The sequence below is a fragment of the Spinacia oleracea genome, chromosome 4, assembly GCF_020520425.1.
Source record: "Spinacia oleracea cultivar Varoflay chromosome 4, BTI_SOV_V1, whole genome shotgun sequence".
Classification (NCBI taxonomy): Eukaryota; Viridiplantae; Streptophyta; class Magnoliopsida; order Caryophyllales; family Amaranthaceae; genus Spinacia; species Spinacia oleracea.
In genome coordinates this window covers 164,634,632-164,659,471 of record NC_079490.1, presented here as the reverse complement: position 1 = coordinate 164,659,471, position 24,840 = coordinate 164,634,632, and the positions used below count along the sequence as shown (strand labels likewise).

The following is a 24,840-nucleotide window of genomic DNA, read 5'->3' as shown; positions in this document are numbered from 1 at the left end:
TTATGATGAAACTCAATGATCATTTTGCTACTATTAGAGGAAATGTACTGATGGTTCCAACTTTGCCCAAGGTATCTGAAGCTTACAGGTTATTTGCTCAAGAAGAGAGGCACAAGGAGGTTTCTCAAGCTAGTAATCAAGTTGAAACACTGGCTTTTGCAGCTGAGAAAAGGAGGTTTACTGGAGATCATTGGAACTCTAGCAACAAAACTTACAAAACTGGTTTTCAGACAGGTTATCAATCTGGTTCTCAGAAATCTGGAGGAACCAATAGATTTAGTAGACCAGGATCCAACTACTACTGCACACATTGTCAAACACAGGGACACAGTGTGGAGAGATGCTTCAAAATTCATGGTTATCCACCTGGCTACAAGACTGCAAGAGACAATAAGGTTGCAGCAGTTTCATTTGGTGACAATTCTAATGACAGTGTGCCAGAGTTGCCACAAACTGAAGCATCTCCAACTATCACAGTGGAGCAATATCAGCAGCTTATGGATATGTTGTCTAAACAACAACAACAGAATGCTAATACCAATCCTAACCTGGCTATGATGGCAGGTAATGTCTGTTTACTCTCTCACACTAAATCTAAATGGCTGTTAGATAGTGGAGCTTCAGACCATTATTGTCATGATTTGTCCCAATTTTTATGTTATAAGCCTGTTGACAATCAGAATACTTACATTACTATACCTGATGGGAGCAACATTGCAGTGAAACACATAGGTTCAGTAACACTGAATGATGGTATAATTTTGAACAATGTCTTACATGTTCCAAATTTTAAGTATAATCTGATATCTGTACATAAGTTGTGTCAAGATCTGCAATGTGAGATTCATTTCACTCATGATAAGTGTTTTGTTTGCTGCCAACAAGGGAGGCTGATTCCTCTTGGTGATATGAAATCAGGTCTATACAAGTTGGGAGAACAAGAATCTGGAAAAGTCAACCCTATCCAAACACACATCTGTAATGTGGCTTGTTCATCCACAGTAGATAATGCTAAATTGTGGCATTTAAGACTTGGACACTTACCTTTTAATAGACTGAAACTAATAAATCCTAGTTGTGATGTGTCTGCTTGTTTACAAGACACCATTTGCCAAGTGTGTCCTGCTGCAAAGCAAACTAGGTTGAGTTTTTCTCACAGTAGTATTAAGTCAACTAAGCCATTTGATCTTGTACACATAGATGTTTGGGGTCCTCATGCTGTAAAAACACCTTCTGGTTGTACGCAGTTTTTGACTATTGTTGATGATTATACCAGATTTACTTGGATCCATTTTCTGAAAAACAAAAGTGATTGTGTTTCTGTTATGGATAATTTCTTGAATATGGTTGAAACACAATTTGGAGTGAAGGTTAAATGTATTAGATCAGATAATGCCAAGGAGCTTTGTGAAGGGGATATGAAGAAATTGTATCTGAAGTTAGGCATTCTAATCCAAACCAGTTGTAGCCATACACCCCAACAGAATGGTGTCGTAGAAAGGAAGCATAAACACTTGTTAGAAACAGCAAGAGCCTTATACATACAGTCCAAAGTACCAGAGAGATTTTGGGGGGAATGTATACTTTGTGCTGCCTATTTGATCAACAGGATGCCTTTGCAATCCTTGAAACTTGAATCTCCTTACTATAGGTTGTTTGACCAGACTCCAAATCTCTCACACTTGAGGAATTTTGGTTGTCTTTGTTATGTGTCCACAACCAAAGTAGGGAGAACAAAATTGAACCCAAGGGCCACTCCCAGTGTGTTCATGGGTTACTCAACAACACAGAAGGGATATAAAGTTCTGGAAATAGATACAAACAGGTTCTTTGTATCAAGAGACATATATTTTCATGAAAAACACTTTCCATTTCACCTTTATCACAAACACAAATCCACAAATATCTCTCCTTACACCAATGCCATCTATCTTCCTACTTTTTTATCCCCTACAGTTTTTGATCCACCAGATTTTTCTTCACCCACTACCATTTTTCCTCCTCATTCCATAACACCACAAGCTAATGTGTCACCTGAACCCTTCACTCCATCACCATCACCATCCACATCTACTACTCCTTCTGTACATAGTACAGAAACTTCTTCATCTTCTTCTCCAACAAATTCTTCCACTCACTCTTCTACTCCTTCTGTACATAGTACAGAAACATCTCAATCTACTTCTAGTTCCACTTCTGAACCACTTCCTTATCCCATCATCAGACAATCTGCAAGATCACACAAACCACCTGCATATTTGGATGCTTATGAATGTTTTACTGCCTCAAATCCAGACACAATACCAGTTGCTCAACACTGGTGCAATCTGGTTTCATATGTTACTTTTCCAGAGGAATTTCAAGCTTTCCTTACTCATGTTTGTGACATCAAGGAACCTTCATCTTATTCTGAAGCTGCTAAACACCCTTTATGGGTTGAGGCAATGACAAAAGAACTGTATGCTTTAGACAGAAACTACACCTGGGAGTTGGTGGAACTACCTAAAGGGAAAAGAGCTATTGGTTGTAAATGGGTATTCAAAGTGAAGCTGAAATCCACTGGGGCTTTAGAAAGGTGCAAAGCTAGATTAGTGGCCAAAGGATACAATCAAAAATATGGGATTGATTATGAGGAGACTTTCAGTCCAGTGGTGAAAATGAGCACCATTAGATGTCTTCTTGCAGTTGCAGCAAGCAGGAAATGGCCCCTTTTTCAATTAGATGTCAACAATGCTTTTTTACATGGTGATTTGAAGGAGGAAGTGTACATGCAAGTACTAGAAGGAGTTGACAATCCAACCAACAAAGTGTGTAGATTGATCAAGTCTATATATGGGTTGAAGCAAGCTTCAAGACAGTGGCATGAGAAGCTATTAACTGCTTTAGAAAAACAAGGGTTTATGCAGTCTAAACATGATTACAGCTTGTTTATTAACAAGCAAGATGGGCATATCAATGTTGCAGCAGTCTATGTTGATGACATAATCTTGACAGGGACTGATTCAGATAAGCTACACTCTTTGAAGGCTTATTTACACCAGGAGTTCAGCATCAAAGATTTAAGAACTCTTAACTATTTCCTTGGCATGGAAGTAGGATACACTTCTGATGGAATAATTCTTAGCCAAAAGAAATTTACCAAAGAACTCATTGAGTGTTGTGGTTTGGATGTATCCAAGAGAACAGTTACACCTTTACCAGTAAATGTCAAGCTCAGTAACACAGAAGGTGAACTTTATTCTGACACAGAAAAGTACAGATCACTAGTTGGAAAGTTGAATTTCTTAACACACACAAGACCTGATCTCTCATATGCAGTACAAACACTGAGTCAGTTTCTGCAATGCCCTAGAGTGCCACATATAGCAGCTTTGCACCACACTTTGAAGTATCTGGCACACACAGAAGGTCAAGGGATTTTGTTAAAAAATTCAAACAATATCAGCTTACAGGCTTTCTCAGATTCAGATTGGGCTTCTTGTCCAGATTCTAGAAGATCCATCACTGGATACATTCTTTTACTTGGTGGTTCACCAGTGTCTTGGAAGTCTAAAAAGCAAGGAACAGTTTCTAAATCTTCAGCAGAAGCAGAATATAGGGCAATGGCAGCTGCTGCTTCTGAGGTGACTTGGATAGTTAATTTATTGGAAGATTTGGGTGTTTATGATCTCAAGCCAATCACTTTGCACTGTGATAACCAATCAGCCTTACACATTGCTAAAAATCCAGTGTTCCATGAGAGAACAAAACACATTGAGATAGACTGCCACTTTACAAGAGATAAAGTCCTAGAGGGATTGTTGCACCTCACTTATCTACCTACACAGCAACAATTGGCTGATATTTTTACCAAACCTCTCTCATCTGTGCAGTTCCAGACTCTCTTGTCTGTTAACATTATATGATATACTTGCTACTTGTTCTATTTATGAAGCTGAAACAAGGCATACAACATCAGCATTTCAACATCTCAACTTGAAGCATTGCAATCTCAATCAGTTTTGCACTATCAGCATACAGTCAGCACCCTAGGTGCACTTTCTGTTATTCTGTTATTGAAATGCTGACATCATGATCAGTTAGTTATAACAACTTATAGATGCTTCTAGAATTCTAGCTTGTATATAAGCACTCCTCACTGTAATTCTGTTATTCATTCAATCTAATATACTAAAATTCCCAAACACTCTTTGCATTCTTTTGCTCTCAAACTGCTCATCAGTTGTTCTTCTTTCAAGTTTTGTCAATATGATTTTTATTTTTATTATACGATATTTTATGATTGAATTTGACTAAACATAACTTGTGTATGAAAGTTAGCTGATTTGTACGCATATTTTGTATATTTATTACCTAAATTAATGAAAATATAGTAATGTGATTAAAATCTTTCAACCCGTGGGTCGACCTGAACCCAAATGTTCTGGATCTTGGACAAGCATTTGAAAACCCGAACCCGAAAGTGAATGATCCCAACCCGAAAGTAATTTTTTATAACCTAACCCAGACAACCCATTTGATAGGGTTTGGGATCCTCTAGAGTTCTAAAATAACTTTACAAGGTAGAGTTTGAACATATCAACCATTGAATGAAAAATCAATGGTTCATATATTATCTTTCCAAAATTCCCCCTATTTTTTCTCATCAATATGAGTCATTGATTTTAAAATGTATGGTTTAGATACAACTCTACCTTGTAGAGTTTTATTAAAACTCTAGAGGATCCGGACTTAGAAGGCTAGACGCTCATGCATTTTTATTTATTTTTTAATTTGCTTTCCAATGTTAGATTAGAAAGGTTGTAATTTGGAAATTTGACATGTTACCAAGTTACAAATGTTGTATGGATGCAGAATTCAGACGAGTGAAACGCTCTACGGTCATAGAAAAATGTCAATAATCTTGCTTAATTACCAAGTTGAGTTGGTATCAGTTACTCTGATCCGTAGATAATATCGACAAGGACCTTCCTACAAGAGGGGCTAAGAGCACACATAACATTGACATGTAGTTTGTGTCAAGTAATAATTGACAGGACAAAATGATTATATTTGACCCATGGTCAAGTTAATAAAAATGAGATGTGAGGCCGAATTAAGCGCAACTTGCATGGATGTGGGGCACTTGTAGAAAATTAATAGGTGCATCCGGAATCACCGTGTACTCAAGGATATTTTTATGCCCGTGGGTGGTCTCTCTCATATTTTCTCCTTACATGTAAGGGGAAAATGTGAGAGAGTGCACCGTGCACCCGGGTGCACCTAATATGTTCTAGGGCACTTGTTGCTTCATGTTTTGCATACGGAGTATAATTTTAGGTATATTTGTAGGATATCATTTTGTAATGTACGGATTAACCAATAAATATGGGTTTACTCTGCTCATGTGGTGCTGCCGTGCAATGCATATTATTTTATTTAAGAAAATTTTGCATGATAATTTTTTTACAATGACACGTGTGTTCTTCTTTATTTATATGTATGTTAATTTAATTTCATATTTTTTTTTTTGTTAAAATTAATAATTTATTTGAAGGTGAATTTAAATACATAAAAATAAAAAAAGTAGGTAAGGGGAATTAATGACCTTGAGTCTAGATTGTACAAGAAAAATAAAAGATTTAAGTAAGAGGTATGTCAAGTTAGTGGAAGATGGGGTGGAAAATGAGGTGGAAGAAGGAAAAGGATGAGAGAGAAATTATTTTTCATTTGACCGAAGGTCAAGGATGTACATAGTCTAACAATTTATCTTATGTCAACTGGTAATAGCCAAGCATGTGTTACTGATACGAAGTATGAAGTATCTTAAATATAGATGTGCATCCGTGTATGACTTTTTTTTTTTTTTTTTTGGCTGGAGTGTATGATGATCTATTACCCTTCCCCTATTAAATTATTGAAAAGGCCATTCTTGCGTAAGAGAATTCTTAGCATGTCCTGACTCCATTAATAATTAATGACGTTTCAATTGATAGCGTTAAGAAACTTGGGAATGTAATCTTGATGTAATTATAGGATGAAGATGATGATAACATAGAAAACAAAAGCAGGGATAATTTTAAGAATCAGACGACAGTTGCTCCATGTTTTTCTGGTAACAAGAGGCCATGAAAGAAGGAAACCCACAAAGTATGGTCAATTGATTAAAAATTGATCGCTTAAACAACTAAATTTATTCGCGATCACTTGCAGACACTTGCAGAGTATGAGTCACTTCTTACGTTTTTATATACATGCACTATTCATACATTGACTTTTACTAATCTCTCCGTTTTTTTATTGGTTACACTTTTTATTTTTATCTGTTTTTTTGTTACATTTCTATTTCATTCCTATTTTAAAAACCAACCAAAATTAGTGTTATTATGTATAGTGTTGGTAAGTTTAGGTCTCAATACTCTCAAACTATCAATGTATATTTTCAATTAGTACTAGAGTTTTACTAAGAGATAATAAAATATATAATTGGTCATTGTGCGGTAATATACTTAAAAGTCCATATGTTACATGTTGACCAAGTACTATATTAAAAGACGAAAAAAGTATAATTGCGTAGAATTACTTTAGCAAACTACAAAGAAAGACAAAAATAGAATAGGTCAAATTTTTGGAGTTACTAGGAGTCTATATGGAACTTCCATAATGGAAGTCTAGCTAAATATGCAACAATCGGAAAATCTACACTATCCAAAACAATCAGAAGCCTAGTTTAGGACATTAAAGTCGCTTAGGCCCTGTTCTGATCACCTTGTTTCCACTTATTTTAGAAATATTTCAGTTAAATTAAGATCATTTCATGAAAAATAAGGGTTATCCAAACACATATAACTAAAATAAGTTTTAATAAGTTCTAATATGTTCAAATAAGTGAAAATCAGGTGAATAAAACGCACCCTTATATTTACCGGTCTATAAAAATGAGAGAAAAAAAATGATTTTCTCAAAATTTATTTTTGGCATAAATAAAAACATTTTCAAATTATATTACTTTCTTATTGAAATGGTGTATACTATTACTGCTACATAACCGTATGGTTAATTTCAGCTTAATTTACCCACATGCATCGTTGCTATGACATGTTACAATCCAACTAAACATAATATCACTCCATATATAACATGACCTATCTAGAATAATGGAATATTTTATGTTTAAATTTTAACTTAGCTAAATAGATTTGACACTGATAATGTCAAACCAAGACTAAAAAGATGTGTCTGCGTTGTGTCATGCCCACGCCTAAAACCAAGGCCTTATAGGTATGGCACAAATTGCACAATCCACCCTCTAAGAACTACGAAATTATTGGACGTCACGAGTTGATTTAAACTTCAAAACGCTCCCCTATAAAACATTTTTCAATGTCTTACGAAAGAAGTGCATGCATCATCAACTCCAGTTGCAAATTTTACCTTGATTGTTATCATTTTAATCATGTTCGACGACTGTTCAAAAATAAAGCATGTGCATATATAAAGGATTACCAGTTTACGTCAGCAGCGGCAAGAAGGCCACAAACATCCAAAAGCCATTCGCAGTCAAAATAATGCTGCTCCGGAGTTTTGATGACAGGAGCACTCTGTGTTGTGATTATTGTCCTAGAAGGGTAGAACACCAAAAACAGAACTCTTATCATGTTGTGCGCACCGATATACTGTGATACAATACTAAACCATTACTCCTACATGAAATGTGCTTTTGGCTATTACTAAACCATTACTAGAAAAATAAATGTGCTTTAGGCTATTATCTTCCCGTAGTGTCATTTCCTATCAATTTCACATGAAATATGGGGTAAAACTTTTTGCATTTGTCAATCAAACAACTCCATGAATTTTCACTTGTACATACAACCTCATGCGTAAAAATATTGCTTATATTATTGAATACACAAAGACAAAAAACTTAAAGCAATCAAATGAAACGTGATTCTTCATGAATTTCCATTACCAATCAATACTACAATACCACCTCTCAAGTAATAGGAGTAATGAATAGAAATGAAAATGTATGAAAGAATGTGGTAATGAACTAATAGGGAACGGATCAACTCACAGACCATGGATAATGACATGAAATTTTCTTACCACATACCAAACGGGCTGTACTAGAAATTTCAATTCGAAAACCATGAACAATCCACAAAGATCCTCATATTCATAATGATTATTAATCATACAACTAAAACTAACTACCAGGCAACAAATAAAGTTGAAACGAAAACAGAGGATATTTTTTCAAATTATATCCTGGGCCTCCCGGCAAATTGGCAATCCTGGTCACCTAAGATTACTAGCTCTATGCATTTAATCATTTATCAAATGAACTTGAAAGGGTTAAGGAGACAATTTATTACTGGTCATGGCATAAACGAATTCAGTCTCCCGCACATCACTTACAAGATCAATTCAGAATGACACATTCTTCAAGGTTTTTGGTGCGAATGAGCCACAAGGGCAATATAAATTACAAATTGGGGCGGGAAATCGAACCTGAGACTTATTATACACAAGGCCTTAGTCTTAACCACTAGGCCAAGATTTCATTGACACACATTCTTCAAGGTGAACAAAGAACCTAGGCGTTTTCCCAATCATATACCAACTATGCCCAAGAAGAAAGAGAAGTCAAAACAATAAGAAGTACTCCGTATTTCCCAAACGAAAGCCTTTCTAGAAAAAATATTTAGAAATTATCAATATTATTTCACCGTAATTCTAGCTATTTTCTATGATAATAGTTTATAGTAATACACTTCTAGGATAACGAGCAAAAATGGGAGACCATAACCTAGAAAGGCAAGGAAATCACAGTACAGTACAATGTAACGAAGTTAACAAGGTTGCTTGACCATTCCTAATTAATGTTTGCTCACATTCACCCATCTCTGACACGACCAACAAGTGAAATGGGCAAAAGATGACTTCCATTGTGGTCCTACGTCAAATCTTGCACATTGCTACATATTTGAACATATTGATGAGAAATTATTAATAGAGTAGAAATGAATTAAATGATTAGATCCAGCAACTCCTACCCTTCCCCACAAGTCCACGACTCCTCCCCCTTCTCTGATATGAATTCTGTTATGTAAAAATTTTAGTTCAAATCACTTATTTGTTCGATTCTTGTAATGATTTGCTTTCTTGTATCATCCATATTATTTCTGTTATGTAAAATCTTTAGTTGAAATCCACTTATTGGTTCGATTCATGTAATGGTTTACTCTCTTAGTCTTTTACCATCCATAATGATAATTAGATTGGAATTCATAAAGGGGTCTAACCTTAATTTATTTCCTTACCAAACATAAAATCTTGACCAATAATGCGAATTGCTAAGATTCTTGTTTCCAAAAATAATTGGTGTCCCTTAATCTATAAGTATCACTCCACGGTATAAGTATAACAATGACTCTCACAGTCTCACTTTATAAAATCAACAGTATATGCAATCAGTAACGGACCCAGAACTTTGGGTCAGGGGTGGCACAATGCCATAAATTTGGGTATTGACTGTTAAAAGAGGCCGAGTAACTCGTATGTAATTAGTGTTGATTGATTGCATGATGCTTCAGATTGGCTGAGAATTTTTTTTTTTTGTGCGAGGAGAATTTTTTTATCAATATATATAACTAATGTAAAAAAATTTGTACAAAATTTAAAGCAACTAATTAGGGTAGAGCATTAAATGATAAAATTGAATTTATTTTGTTCTCGACGAAGTTTTTCTTTTTTTTAAATAGTGTAATCCAAATTAATTTTGAAGGTGAAAAAGAAAAAAAAAAACAGACAATCTTCAATTGGTGTAAAATAAATAAATTTTAAAAAAAAACTAAAGCTAGAAACAACATATGGAATTATTAGGAAAGGAAAGGAATGAAAAAAATAATATGAAATGAACAATTAATGGTCAAGAACTTTTATTTTTTTTAAATTAGGGCCAATCAAATATAAAGATGGAAAAATAGAAGCAGGAAATATTTCGATTGGTATACAATTAATTAAAAACAACTAAATAGACAACCAATAAATTGGGTAGAAAAAACAAAGAAAAGAAACAAATAAGCTGATAAATGAACCAAAATTGTGATTATTAGTCCTTGAACCCCTGACTTTTGGCTATTACAATCAAGAAAAAAAAATCCTCCTAGACCACTACCACACAAGCATTTTCTCTATTTAGTTAGTGCTGGTTTTGTATATATACGTTCTACGTTTTTTTAATTTTGCATCATTTCAATTTTTTTTTTTCCGGGCGTGGCACGTGCCTCCCTTGTCCCCAACGTGGGTCCGTCAATGTATGCAATTATGCATAAACAATTTTGACTAGATTACTTAGAAGTTAGAACTAATAACTTTAAAAGTGGTTAAATATGAGTCTTGATAAGTGTCAAAACGAATTTCTGAGACAGAAGAAGTAATTGAAAGACGCAACTTTTCTGTGAACGCTATTATATTCTACAGCTGTATATCCTATAAGGAAAATATCAACAATCTAAAGGGAAGTCAATAGCCTGAATTAATGAGAGGCCTCCACTAATACTAATTAGTCAGTGTAGCTTTTAACCAAAAAGGGAGAAGAGAGGGGATCACATAGTGTACTATTGCTACAATTGCATATGATTAGTAATAACTGTCAGCCACAACAGAGGACATAAACAAGAAGAGTAGTCCCATGAAACCAACACACTCTCTCTCTCTCTCATTTAAGCCACAGGTGAGGGGGATGAGGGGTAGTAGTTAGTACTGGATTCCCTTCCCATCGGATCTGATCTGGTGCTTGTCTTTCACTGCCTCCCTCCCTCAATATTCCATCTCTAGTACTCTACCCATTCTCTCTCTCTATTATTAAGCTTCCATTCAGATCATACTAGAATAAAGATAAGATGATATATTGATATGATATGACTAAATTTGAAATAAATAAATAAATAATACTTTGTAATATGCAGTACTACTTCTACTACTAGTAGACACGTGGTATACATACGGGGGCATTTTGGTAAAAAAAACACACACAAAAAATAGCATTTTAGTAATTTCGCACAGAAAGGGTTTTTGAAGATGACAAATGTTGTTCTTTCTAACACAAATGTTGTACTTTTTAAAAAAAAAAAAACTTTGCAATGATTTACAAGTTTACCATTTTGCAATTACGAAGTATACACCTTCGTAAATATCTGATATTGATATTGCTTTTGAATTTCTCCTAGTCGACATTAGTTAAGCATCAGTGACTCGTCCTAGACTAGTATCTTCCCAAAGATTATTAGCTCTAGAAACAATGAGATTACATCGAAACTTGAGCTCCAATCACAAGCTGACATGTGTTACATGTGTGACATGTACTTAAGAGCATACATACCAATACCAATACAAAAACCAGTAATACCAAAACGTTCTAGTTTATATACTTCCAAATTTATCAATCATATTGCGTGTGTACTGTATTTTACATATACTAATATATTATACAATACTAACTTAAAGTGTATTAAAAGAAAATTCTCTACTAGGAAACTTACAAAAACTCTGCTATTATGATTTACCAGCCACTAGTGCAGAAGACCTGTTTGGCTATTTACTTCCACCATAGATTTGAACTGGACCACTATACTTTCCAAAATTGACGACTCAAACGTTTTTCCATATATTCATAGAAAGTTCTTTGCTTAGCACTCTAATATGTTTTTTAATGTAAATTATAACGTCATCATTTAAGCATTATTCCTCTGGTCTCACTTATTTTATCTATTCTCGAAATTGTACAATTTTTATTTTTGCCTTAAAAAGGGAAACCCCCTAATAGGCCCGTACTGTATTGTAAGTGTGATAAAAAGTATTTTAAAGGAGATTGTATCATACTCCGTAGCAATACAATAAACCGGACAAAAAGAAACATTTGAGTTATGCTAAATATAGCAACATATGGTTCTCAATACTAGGATTTTTCTAATTGGTTTCACCTTAAACTGTCTTGTATTCTAGACTATTAGTGGCTCGTATGGAGTATAAAGAAGCACCCTTTACTGACTTTATAGAGCATTTTTCTCTGTCATTCTGTACAAGATTCCCATCTTTACCATTTAGTCTAACCATTCATCACTACACACCTACGGAGTACATCATCATTATGTCAAAAGTAATTGCAAACTCAACCCTGCTTAAAAAAAACCCTCACTTGGCACATAAAACTCAGTATACAGTCCAAATCATGATTCCATGAATGATCCTAGGTAAAACTGGACAAGCATGCACTTCCATAATTAATGGTCATTACCCATTCAAATGTGGAAGCCCTGATTATTGTTTTGACAATTAGGGGAAAGGAGAAAAGTATCAGACTCATAGTCGGAAATGCTACGAGCTAGGAAGGGGCAAGTGAGAAAAAAAGATAATCTTTTAGAGTCGATCAAGCCCACAGATATGACAGTGATAGAAAGGTAAATATGAGAGAGAGGTCCCCTAATAATACCTTTATTTTTTTTCTTAAGGATCATTATAAGCGGCTATTTTCCAACTTGGAGAAAGAGAAGGGGGGGGGGAGAGAGGGAAGAGAGAGACTTACTAACAATAAAGGTAGGAGGGAGATTGACACTAGAATTTTCAGGGCCCAGGAGCTTGATAATGGAAGTACCCTTCATCCTCACTGGACTTGCTCCCCACCATATATCCATTTTATCTTCAACATGCCTCTACGAATACAGTATTTGAGTGTAATCTAAGACATCCTGTAAACAAAGCGAGACATATGTACGAGTAAAGCTTATATCATATAGCGTATTAACAATATATAGCATAGCAAAATATGTAAAACATCCATAGAAAAAAAATACTCCGCAAAAATCTAATTACCTAAATACGAATCAGTAACACAATAAGCACACGAGAAAATAGCAGGACGAGTGGGAAATAGGAGAGTGCTAAACTGGTAAATGTTGTTAAGCACGGAAGCGTTATCATCACATCCTGCAATTGATCACAGTAATTAAATGAAAATAATATAACATGTTAAAAATAATCAGTCTAGTATCCCTCACTCACTCACTGCACTACAGTGATACAGTTGTCAAAGGACCAACTCAACCAAAAGCTTAAGCTGATGGTTGAAGCCCCAAGATTATAACTCTATCACGCCCCCTCACATTAAAGCCCTTTGGGCTTGAAGTGTGGATGCAGCATAGGCCTCCTCATACCTAGCGCGAAATATTCCACTTTGAAAGGAGGGGTGGATGAGATTCGAACCCGTGACATTTGCGTCACGTTGGCTCTGATACCATGTCAAAGGACCAACTCAACCAAAAGCTTAAGCTGATGGTTGAAGCCCCAAGATTATAACTCTATCAACAGTCTATACATATTTTGTGCAGGTTAAAGACAAAGTAGAGATCAAGTCTATTAATAAGCCACTTAATTACTCCGTATGAAAGTACACAAAGGAGGAGCATAAAGCACTGAAGGCCACCAACTAATAGAGGCTTGTATGCTAATTCCTATCAATCAATTTAAAACAAGATGACGACACAACCTTAATTTTTTGCTAATTAGACTGAGATTCCAGGAATTGTTTTTGAGCTTTCAGCTTAAAGTGAAGTCACTTCAGCCAAACCAAATGGGAAAACTTATGTTAATCCATCAATCACTCTCTAAGTAAGCCCACAATGGGAGACATAATTAGATTGACACAATCTGCAGAATAAGTACATGAAGTAGACATCTTATCCTTCGAAAAACGGAAAAGCGAAAAAATCCTATTCATTAATTCCAAAGCGCTACGTACTAATCAATCCATAATCCTAGTAACTAAAATCGTAATCTGATTAACTAAGCTTAAGTCATTCTGATTGAAGACCTAATCTTAGTATCAAGAATGGTCCAAGATTATTTCCCTTTCATCTCCTAACATTAGTGAAAGCACAAGTGGTAAACATCAAAATTAAATTTAATTAGACAAAATAAATCATATACTCCGATCCCCTAACCAACCAAATTAAAGCTGTAATTGTTAGACGAAAACCACTGACTGACAGGATGAAAGCTATTTGTAAAACACATAATCTATATCATGATACATGATTACCAACATGACATTATGATTAGATAAAGATTTTTGTCTCCTAATTCCTAATTATGGGCATAATTAGATCCTACACCTGGAGCCAATTACATGGTGGATGAAATAAAGTTGGATTAAGATTGCTTTAACGAGCAGGTTAATAATGAAATTATCAATAAAATGAAATGCAAATTTTGGTAGATTCCTCATTGTACATTCCCATTCCCAAGTTCCAGCAGAATCTTTAACCCTAGCTCAACAAAATACCAGACCTCTCACAGCCCGTTACACCTCATCACCTTACACATCATCAAGCTGACATGTCATTAGATGGAAGCTCCTAACACCTGCCACATGTACCTAATCATGTGGGCATAAACGTAATCAAGGCCCAGACTACCCTGCAGCCTGATCACAGTGGGGCCACTACCTTACCAAAAAACCAAGTCTTTAAACAAACATGACCACAATCTGAGATGAACTCATTAAATAATGCATGCAATTAATCACAAATCACAATAAGCTTAAATTTAATCATACGAGTATCTGAAGTTCTGAATTCCGTCCAAACAAAACTATCTCTAACCCCGTTTTGCCGAAGGACAAGCCCACGCGGCAGCCATATGTCAGGAAGGTCCCACAACCCACAGCCTCTAGTTATGGATACATTCGATGGCTCTCTGCCCCAGTTGCCCCTTTCTATCTCTCTCATCTATCTACTTCATTTCTCTACTTGCCCCCTTAGGTCCCCCAATAACACAATAAATATATTTACAAAGTTTTAGGTGTTCCGGTGTAAAAAAGCTCGGTGTACCCAAGGTTATTTAACTACCCATTAGTTTATTTGGAGCTAAACAAACGAACCTAGCTTTAGGTAAATCTATCTCTAAGTGTACTTAATAACATAATAGACATACATTGGTGGAAAAAAAAAAGGAAAAAAAGGAGATTAGATTTTTTTTCTCTCTCCTAATTATTTAGATTAGTTACGTCAGATAACAGCCTCAAGGGTCGGATATCTCAAGCCAAAAGCAACTCTTTTTCTCTCTTTTTTATAAATACCCTCACTTCCTCCCATCTTTGGTCACTCAAATTTCCAGCCACAGCTTAAACTGCATCAAACAACAAAAGGGGAGATAGAAAGAGTCAGTGTAGTACCTTGCTCATGAAGAACTTGTGTTAGGTACCAAAGCATTACAAAAGCTTGCCTAATCCCTTGCAGCACACACCAACTTCCCCCCCCCCCCCCCCCCCACCTTCATTAAAGCAAAAGAACAACAAACTGTTTTAGTAGTGCATATTAAGACTTCGTAGCAACACTAAAGCAATCATTTTTCCCTTACTATTTTTGGATTTGGTAAGGCAATGAATAGAGCTTTACCAGAGATGCTGCACTACCTAAACACACCGGCGAATGTCATCGGAGTTAAGGGCATGGAGATGAGTGTTTTGGAAAGACAGAAAATGGTTCTAAAGTGGCAACAAGAGCAGCTCTTCCAAGTCCAGACAACACAGCAGCAGCAACTAAGTTGCTTCAATGACCTGAGCATGCTCTCTTTCTTTCCTGCTGAAGCACACGATTTTCATGGCGCAGACATGAACTATGGTCCGAGCTCAGTTACAACAGGCCCAACCCTAAATGAGCTTCTGAATCGACCCATTAAGGCTGATCCGGGAGGGGAAAACGGGTGGATGGATTTCGGAATGCCAAAAAGTGGGGTCAATGTCGGTAGCTTGGGGATTGAGACTGCTGAGCAAATCCATAACAGTCCTGGCTATGAGATGAATTATGGCATTTCAAGAACAGCCAGTTGCCCGCCATCAGTAGCAGAGGCAGCAGAAGCCACTGTAAAGGCAGCCCGTGATGCCAAAGGAAGAGAATCCCTCCTATCAGATCAGAAGCTGAATGGAGCAGCTGGGAGAGAGAGTTTCAAGAAGAGGAAAGCAGAAAAAAACCTCAGAACACCAAAGGTATTGAGTGATCCCACCGTGACTTTATATTTAATTCCACGTTTGATGCCAAATACGTTGGCCGAACAAAACCTGAATGCAAAAATTAAATAAATTAGAATAGAAGAATTCAGCAAATTGCAGGTCTTTGACTCATCCCTGAAAAAATCCACTCTGAATGATATGTTGCAGATAGTCGATACAGAAGAAGACAACAAATCAAAAAAGAGCAAGGGATGTGCTGAAGAGGAAGAATCAAAAATCACAGAACAACATAGCAACAGCAGCCATAACCAAAAGGAAAGTAATGGCAATAACAATGACAAGAAAAACAAAGAAAATTCAGGGTGTACGTCGAAAGATAATTCCAAGCATGATTACATTCACGTTAGAGCAAGGCGCGGCCAGGCCACCGATAGCCACAGCTTAGCGGAAAGAGTAAGCAAAACACTCAAGCCTAAATTACAAAATGTCTTCATTCTTATAAGCTTTAAGGGGGAAATTATAAATGGTGTCGCGAGTAACTAATAGTCTGCACTTATGGGTTTTGATACAGGTAAGGAGGGAAAAAATAAGTGAAAGAATGAAATATCTCCAAGATTTAGTTCCAGGGTGCAACAAGATCACAGGGAAAGCTGGAATGCTGGACGAAATAATCAACTACGTCCAATCGCTTCAGCGACAAGTCGAGGTAAACCAAGTTGCTAATGAAATTGTATTAGTATTCCTGCAACATCAAATTCTTTACTCCGTACTGATTTTTTACTTATTCATGGAACAGTTCCTTTCGATGAAACTGGCAACAGTTAATCCCAGGCTTGATTTTAACATAGATGACTTAATTGCCAAAGAGGTAAATACATATGGAAGAACTAGTCATGCAGAAATTTTCAAACAAAAAAAAAAAGACACAAAAAAGGCTGAACATAACTCATTTCTGCAACTCTTATTTACAGGTTTTTGCAGCATGCTCTACCAGTATACCAGCACTGGGGGTATCACCAGATTTAAATAATCCCAGCTACCTACAATACAATCCTATTGAACAAATGGATCCAGTTTGCGGATCCACGGTTGCAGTAAATCCAATTGATTTGGGTCTGAAAAGAAGCATTAGTGCTCCTGTATCAATACCAGAGACTTTTTTTGACACGTCCTGCTTTAATGTAACGTCCTTCTTTTCAGTTCACTGCAACCAATCTTTTCTCTATAACACTTTTCTTTCACTAATTTTGATTTGATTTGATATGAACAGCAAATTCCAAATTCTTTACAATGGGATGCCGAATTACAAAATATCTACAACATGGAGTTTCAACAGGGAAGACAACCATCATTTCCGGTACAGACATTCACAGGTAGAACACCAAAACGTCGTATTCCATTTCCCATATGATGTTTATACATCCTCATGTAGTATTATCTGCCTATTTTTAACTAAAAATATCCAAATTTTCTTATATGATTTTGGCTTGAAAAGAATACTAGTGATAAACAAAACTAGCTCATGAGGGCATATATTTTCCATGATGTTTCTTAGCATGAATCAATAACTTAGATTCTGCAGAAGGAAAAAACCTTTAGACACATGAATATGGTATTTGGCTTCGAAAAGTAGTTGATCTTCTGAGCATAGAATCAACAAGAGTGAAGTTTAAGATAAGATGGGCGACAGTTAAAATTGGGGCAAATGATCCCACACTAATTGCTAGTATCACCTCCATAGTCTCCTTAGTCCTGACTTTCATGTTTTACTTATGCAGGCACCATTGAATCAAGCAGTTTAAAAATGGAGATGTAAATCAGTTGGCCAAACGTAAAAGTTACACCTTCATTGGAGATGGATCAGATTACTTAACTAGGATTCTTTTCTGATTCTGTTTAGTATATAGGTAAATATTTGTATGTATAAAGTCAAAGGCATCGAGGTGTAAGTAATAATTTAAGCATCCATTGGCATCTGCCTTCTGCTAAATTGCAACAATTGGGAGTCCATTACTATAGTAGGTTTCATCATCGAGCCTGGTGACTAAGCCAGGACGGGGACCAGAGAGCAGAGACTAAAGTTATAAAATATCCTGATGGGGGCAGGGGTGGAGCAACAATATAGGGAGTACGCAAAGGGAATGTGAAAGTTGTATTCAATCATCCATATCTAATCTGTTTCGCGTTCCTTTATGAACTTGTGAATTAAACAACCAAGGGGACCAAGCAAATAGACACAAGAAGAATTGTGACTTTACAACAAAATGGTCCTTCAAAAATTATCTGTGGGATAAGAGACGTAGCTGATAAAGTTGCAGAATATAGCTTTTTTCGCTAGAACTTAATGATAAAATTCAATAGCGATAGAAGGGAAGATACTAGGACAGTCATGGATCAATTAAAATAAGATTTGACAACAACTTCCAAATAAAACCTGAAAACCAATGAAAATTCTCCAACAGTTCAATGCTTACTAATGGATGAGGTTGAACTGCTGAAAATCAAATTACGAGACCAATTTTGCACTAACTTATACTGACCAGCAAGTGAGGGAGGTAACAAATAGAAATCCAGTCACATAAAGCTTTTGTAAAGCTTTAACATAGAGGTCTAACATTTCAAAAGTGACCTAAAACAGAGAAGAACAGAAATGGTGAAAACCAAATAGACAAATCGAGAATTATTTAGATAAGAGAAACATGTTGCTTCTCTAAACTGTTACTTTTATCCAATCCTACTTTAGTTTTCAGTTGTCTGAAATCTCATGCAAATTTCAGTAGGTCCTTCCAGCTATGTCTCATAATTTTTTAGTAAGAGTTTCCAATCTATTCAGAATTACTGAGATTTTACTTTTTGTGCATTAAACATTTACAGAATGTATAAATTGTTGGTCTGAAGCTGTAGGCACCCTGGGGCCAAAAGCATAGGAGACTGCTTTTAACCGCGTAATTACTAGTGGAAACAATTATAGAGTAGTTGATACTGGCAACTGACATGCCACAGTAAAGGTAGCATAGTGACCCTTCGGTCATACCAACTTACCAAGGTCCTGTAAGTCAATTACTTAGCACAGATGCATATAGGAAAACACAAAATTAATTACAAACTGGATTAAACAGAAAGTGTCATCTATTTTCTCCTTCAGAGTCTTGCACGGTTTACACAATAGAACTGGCCAACTTGAAATCTAATGAAAAGCAACTCACTATGAGGGAAAATGAAAAGCAACTCACTATGAGGGGAAATGAAAAGCAACTCTTTGTGCACGTAACATCAGAATCCACAAAAACAAAATGAACAGTAACTAACTCTATACCTTAATCCTCAATTCTATCCATATCTAACACAGGGCTGTACAAAGTAAGACCTAAGGACAAGAATCTACCAGTGAATATAAACAAGCTTTCTAAATTATAGATCATCTTAAGTAGATAAACAGTGATCATCTCAAAGGTAAAAATTCTTTCGAAAACTCAAGATAGATGCTGTCTTCTATATTAGACACAAATAAATCCGGGGGGAAAAAAACAGGTTAAATAAGAACCATCAATCATCAACCGATAAACAGTGATCATCTCAAAGGTAAAAATTCTTTCGAAAACTCAAGATAGATGCTGTCTTCTATATTAGACACAAATAAATCCGGGGGGAAAAAAACAGGTTAAATAAGAACCATCAATCATCAACCATCGTCCTCTTCAAAGGCAGTTGTCTGAATATATTTATAAGAGTTTGCTCGATGATCTTAGTTTACCTATATACCTTGAGTACCAAACCTAATATACATCAACCAAATAACACACATTTTGCTTGATTGATATGTCATCTTTTGTTTTGAAAAAGTAGATAAGCCAAGGAAAGGTACAACTCGAACATAGTATATGGTTATAGCAAGTTAGCAACAGCAGAAGGCCCACAACCATAGACTGTGTTCAGATAGCATCATCTTCTTCCTAAACTGAAATCATAACAGCCTCACCTTCCCTCCCTTACAAGGCAAATATTACAGTACATAAGTGGTCCTCTAACCCTGTCAATGTTAATCACACTCTATTCTCCTGGTTTCAGCGAACATTTCGGGATGATGTTTCCATTCATTACAGTATTCAAGCACCATTAATCACTTCAATAGGATATAGAAAAGGATCGCCCTTGTTGTGTCTAATTCATGGGTCCAAGGACAGATTATGTTCCCTCTGTAAATCTACCAGTACAGAGAAAGAGTAACTTCTCTAAAACAAACACAAGATACCAAAAACTATGTGATTTCTTCAAAATATCTTTACAAAATGCAAGGAGGGTGACGGAAAAAATGGAACAGTGATAAATATCTTAATATGTATGTGCTATTAAACCAAATTCATAGCACAAACTCTTCAACAATATCAAACAGGTGCGTAAAGTGTACAAGAGTGCTAGTCCAATCTCAAAACCTAATGTTTGAAAGTTATGATGACACAAGTTTCTCAGTACAACACTACACGAGAAATATATACACGATTGATCAACTGATCACAGATACAACACCTCAAACAATAACATCGGGTAGAAACTAAAAAAGACGAATACACATGACTACTACATTAGCTAAGGTACTGATCTTATAGGTAACTTTAGCATTATTCTAGAGGGAAAACACCAAAGAAAAACTATAACTAGTTATCTAGTAAAATAAAAAAATCCATTATGCATCGTTACCATGTAGGTGTAGTTATTTGCGAATTCGCAACACTTTACAATGCAATGAGTGATGAAAACAGATAAAATTAAGATATCGACTGTGATTAGTGAGTTAAGTAACAGAAATCAACATAAATTCTATGTTCTGTAATAGAAATAGACGATTGTTAAGCTACATCGACGATCAATCACCTCAAATAAAACAGTCAAAGCATCATGAAAATTCTCTAACAACATCTGTTAAGTTCCGCATTTTATCAAACACCTAAGCTACATGCTTCCTAGCTCGAATTGTGAAGTAAAATTGTCAAATGAATAATCATAAACGAAAATTAGAACCGAATTCAGGCAATTGTTCTATAATATCACATGATTAAACAAAAAGAGAAATCGAAAACGAAAACTGAAAGCTAGGGTTTGAAGAAATCGAACCTTTGATAGAATGATTCTTGATTTTTTGATGGATAATAGCTTCAATTTCTTCCAAATTCATGATGATCGAATGTGATATAGATGTTGAGATGCTTGTGATGAAGCGATGGAGAGAGAGAAAATGGCGGGAAATTTGTCTTTGAAATTGGGGAGGAAAGCTTCCATGGTCAAACCTTTTATCTGACTTCTGTTTTTCTCGACGTAAATTGGTCAAATAGATTGGAGCCACTAGAAGGGAGAAGTTAAGAGTTGAGAACAACTGCAGAAACTTTATGGACCTTGAACAGTGATTGGGCTTGTTTGAGGTCCAGTATGTTTATAATCTTTATACGATACGAGGATATAGGGTTTTAAGTTGGGCAAAAGTTAAGTCCGGTTATTTTTTCATTTAGTCAATCCTAAAAATTGTCCAAGTATCATGTAACCCGAATATCCTATGTGGGGAAATGATAAATCCAAGGAATAATTCACTTCTTCCAAGGAAATCATCTTTGAAAAAATATGGATTTCCTTGGAAGAAGTAAAAATTTCCTTGGATTTATCACTTTCCTCCTATGTGTACTTGACTCACGGCACTCACCTAAGTCTCGTCGGCTTAAAGTTCTAAGGATTGTTATCGATCAAAATTAAGATTAAAGACTGAACATGTGCAAGATGTCATGTCATGTAGCTGATTTATTGTTATGTACATGAGAAAATTATCTATCTTAGCTATTATTGTTAGTTTTAATTTTTTAAAGTAGTGTTGTCATTCTAAGTTAATCCTCGTTCCATGTCACTGCATAGATGTTGCCTAATTGGATAAATATTGAAACCTCCAGATTCTTAATCAGATTATAGTGTTTGTCAAGTATCATAAGGCATTATTTTTGCAGAATACTAGGCTACTGGGGTATTCACCGCTTACATACACTACTATTCGTCTCGTTTGAGGTTTTCCACTGATGAACTATGTAAAGGTTTGACCAATGATTTTCATTCTCAAACGTCGAGAATTGGTTAATTGACGAAATGAGCAATGATCGCTATGCTAAGACCAATTTGGTTGCCGTAAGGCATTTTTGCCGAGTCAATTCAATGGGTTATAAATAAATTACTACTCCTTAGTAGTACAATTTGGTAAAAGAATTTTTTTGCTAATCAAAGACAACTAAATTTAGGAACTAGTCTAGGTTGATATGGGCAAGGGAAGATCTCACACCTACAATAGGTGGGTAGCTGTTTACACCGAGATAATTCGGGGTCAGACTTTGAATTTTTTTTAAATTATTAATCATACTACGTACTAGCTAAAAATACACATACGAAAAGTTGGCCGCATTGATTTTTAATGTTTTTATACTCAGTAATACGTTGAAATTTTAAATTTTAACCCCTCAACAAAAATTGGCCAAGATCCGCCACTGAATTTGGGGATAAATGATTAAACCTATTGTAACGCCAAGGTGGTAGGACGTGCAAGCACTGTGAGAAATTAAAACATGACCGACTTGCAACAAGTAAGAATCAAGAAAATATATCCTTGCATATATAATGAATATCCTCATATGTTTTTTTTTGTGCGAATGAACCATAAATGGCAATATAAATTACAAAGGGGACGGGGGGAATTGAACCTGAGACCTATCGTGCATAGGCCCTCAGTCTTAATCACTAGGCCAAGACCTCATTGGTATGAATATCCTCATATGTGTGTGTGCTGAACCAAGCTCTAATGGATCGTAAAATGAATTTCTAGTATGTGAGGCCCCTGCAACTTCTAGTGCTTTATCCGTAAAGAAGGGGTTCTTTTGCAACTATATCAAGGCCATGGCTCAAAGCATAATATCTTACAACAAAGATATGTGTAGGTAAAATTTCCAGCAACAGGTTCGCGCGTTTCTCTCTCTAGCCCTCTCTCTTGCTCAGCTTGCTTAGCAGTGACGCCATAGCAATGAAGGCTAAAGCTCGGATGAAAGCAACCAAATCGAACCATGGAAAAGCTAAAATTCACTGCACTGGACCTACTGCATCAATTCTGGATGATTCGGATACGGAAATTGGGGATTTGGCACAACCCATTGTTGATACCCAGATTGTTGGAGACGATGGATTTGGGGTGATTTTGTCACCAACGGATTCATTGCTCGAATTGCAACAACAAGCTAGTACTAGACGATCTTTCTCTGAATGGCTATCAGCAATTCATTCGAGATCATCCCCAATCCCATGGGTTGAGTAAATCGAAGGTAACCCTGTTTCTCCCTCAACTTTGCGTTTTGGTAGTATTAGGGGAAATCTTAATACGGATTTTGAATGTGCTGCAAATCATGATACGATTGTGAATAATGTGAACACTGTAAATGGAACGATGAGTGCAATTAATGTCACCATAAACAGAGTACCCATGTACTCTGGAGAATCTGGAGAAATATGGGGGTGGAGAAGGTGGTTGTTGCTGCAAAAGGGGTGTTCCTAGTTAGGTTCACAACCATGGCTAGACGCGATGAGGTGTTGGCTTCTAAGAGGCATTTTTTGACAACAAACCTGTTGTTCTTAAGGCATGGACACATGATATGGATTTCTCAAAGGAGGATTTGAGATTTGTGCCCATTTGGGTTAAGCTACATCAGCTTGATTTTAAGTACTGGGGTGAGAAGAGCCTCACTAAGATTGTAGGGAAACTTGGCACTCTTAAGCATGTAGACAGTGCTACTGCAAAGAGGGATAAACTCTTGTTTGCAAGGGTACAGGTTGAAGTGAGTGTGGAGCAAGATTTTCATGATAAATTGCAGTTCATTAATGAGAAGGGGAGTGTGACTGAGATTGGGGTTGAGTATGAATGGAGACCAGTGGTGTGTTCTCAGTGCAAGGGTATGGGACATGAGTTGGCTAAATGCAGGAAGAACATGGGTAGAAGGATATGGGTGCCAAAGGTTGTGGTTCCTCCACCAGCTAATCATGGTAGTGTGTAGGTTCAACAATTCCAACCTGTCCAAAATCCTAGTAGGAGAGTGAGTCCTAGTCCTGCTGGTATTAGTGTTGGTAATCATTTTCAGGTGCTTGGAGTGGATCCTGGTGAGGATTGATGAGTCATATTTGTATAGGGTATTTTAGGCGCATTTAGGTTGCATTAATAGGCATTTATATCATTTTAGTTGCATTTAGGATCACATTTGCATAAGTTATCGTTGTCGTACTCTATTACGCCCCGTTTGTGTTTTCTTAATGTTTCAGGTGATTTTACGGTCATTTGGATGCTTTCGGAGTGTTATGAGTTGATTTGGATGATGAACGGATGGAATGTTGACTCGAGGATCATTGCATGTCTCTAGGGATAATTTTGAGTCAACAACGAAGCTAAACGCTATTTTTCTAAGCATCAAAACGGACAAGCGTTCACTCTTTTGATGATATCTCAAGTTCTACATGTCGGAATGAGACGAATTTGATTGGGCTAGAAAGTAGACTTCAAGAGCTTTCCAACGACAGGTCACACGTCCTTATAGGCATTGTAGAACAAGAGTTATGACATAAACAAGATGGCTCGACTATCCGATTCGCCTACGGCCCAAAACGCAGGCCCAACTCTCCTCCTTGGGCGCGAAAACCAGCGACCAACCAGCGGGCCCGCTGGTTTCTGCGCCCAAGTGATTTCCGCGCGTGTTTTGGTCTTCGTGATCGTCCAATTAAATCTTAGCTTATGTAATTGTTATTTTTTCCTATTTTGTTTAGAATTTGAGAAGCATATAAAT

The 24,840-nt window shown here is 36.2% G+C and overlaps 1 protein-coding gene and 1 long non-coding RNA gene across 2 annotated transcripts; one reads left to right on the top strand and one right to left on the bottom strand.

Moving 5' to 3' along the window:
- Nucleotides 1-4,716: 4,716 nt before the first annotated feature.
- Nucleotides 4,717-21,312, bottom strand: LOC110803081 (uncharacterized). Its single transcript, XR_002537388.2, has 5 exons — nt 21,107-21,312; nt 15,218-16,102; nt 12,859-12,972; nt 12,572-12,734; nt 4,717-7,599 (listed from the first exon to the last, which is right to left on the bottom strand). It is a non-coding gene; the product is annotated as an uncharacterized lncRNA (long non-coding RNA).
- On the top strand, nt 14,937-17,984 carry LOC110803061 (transcription factor HBI1). The gene is made up of 7 exons (XM_022008522.2): nt 14,937-16,030; nt 16,202-16,447; nt 16,566-16,700; nt 16,791-16,862; nt 16,966-17,175; nt 17,265-17,367; nt 17,773-17,984. Exons 1-7 carry the CDS (start codon nt 15,425-15,427, stop codon nt 17,808-17,810), a joined length of 1,410 nt encoding a protein of 469 aa, XP_021864214.2. The 5' UTR covers nt 14,937-15,424; the 3' UTR covers nt 17,811-17,984.
- Nucleotides 21,313-24,840: the final 3,528 nt, after the last annotated feature.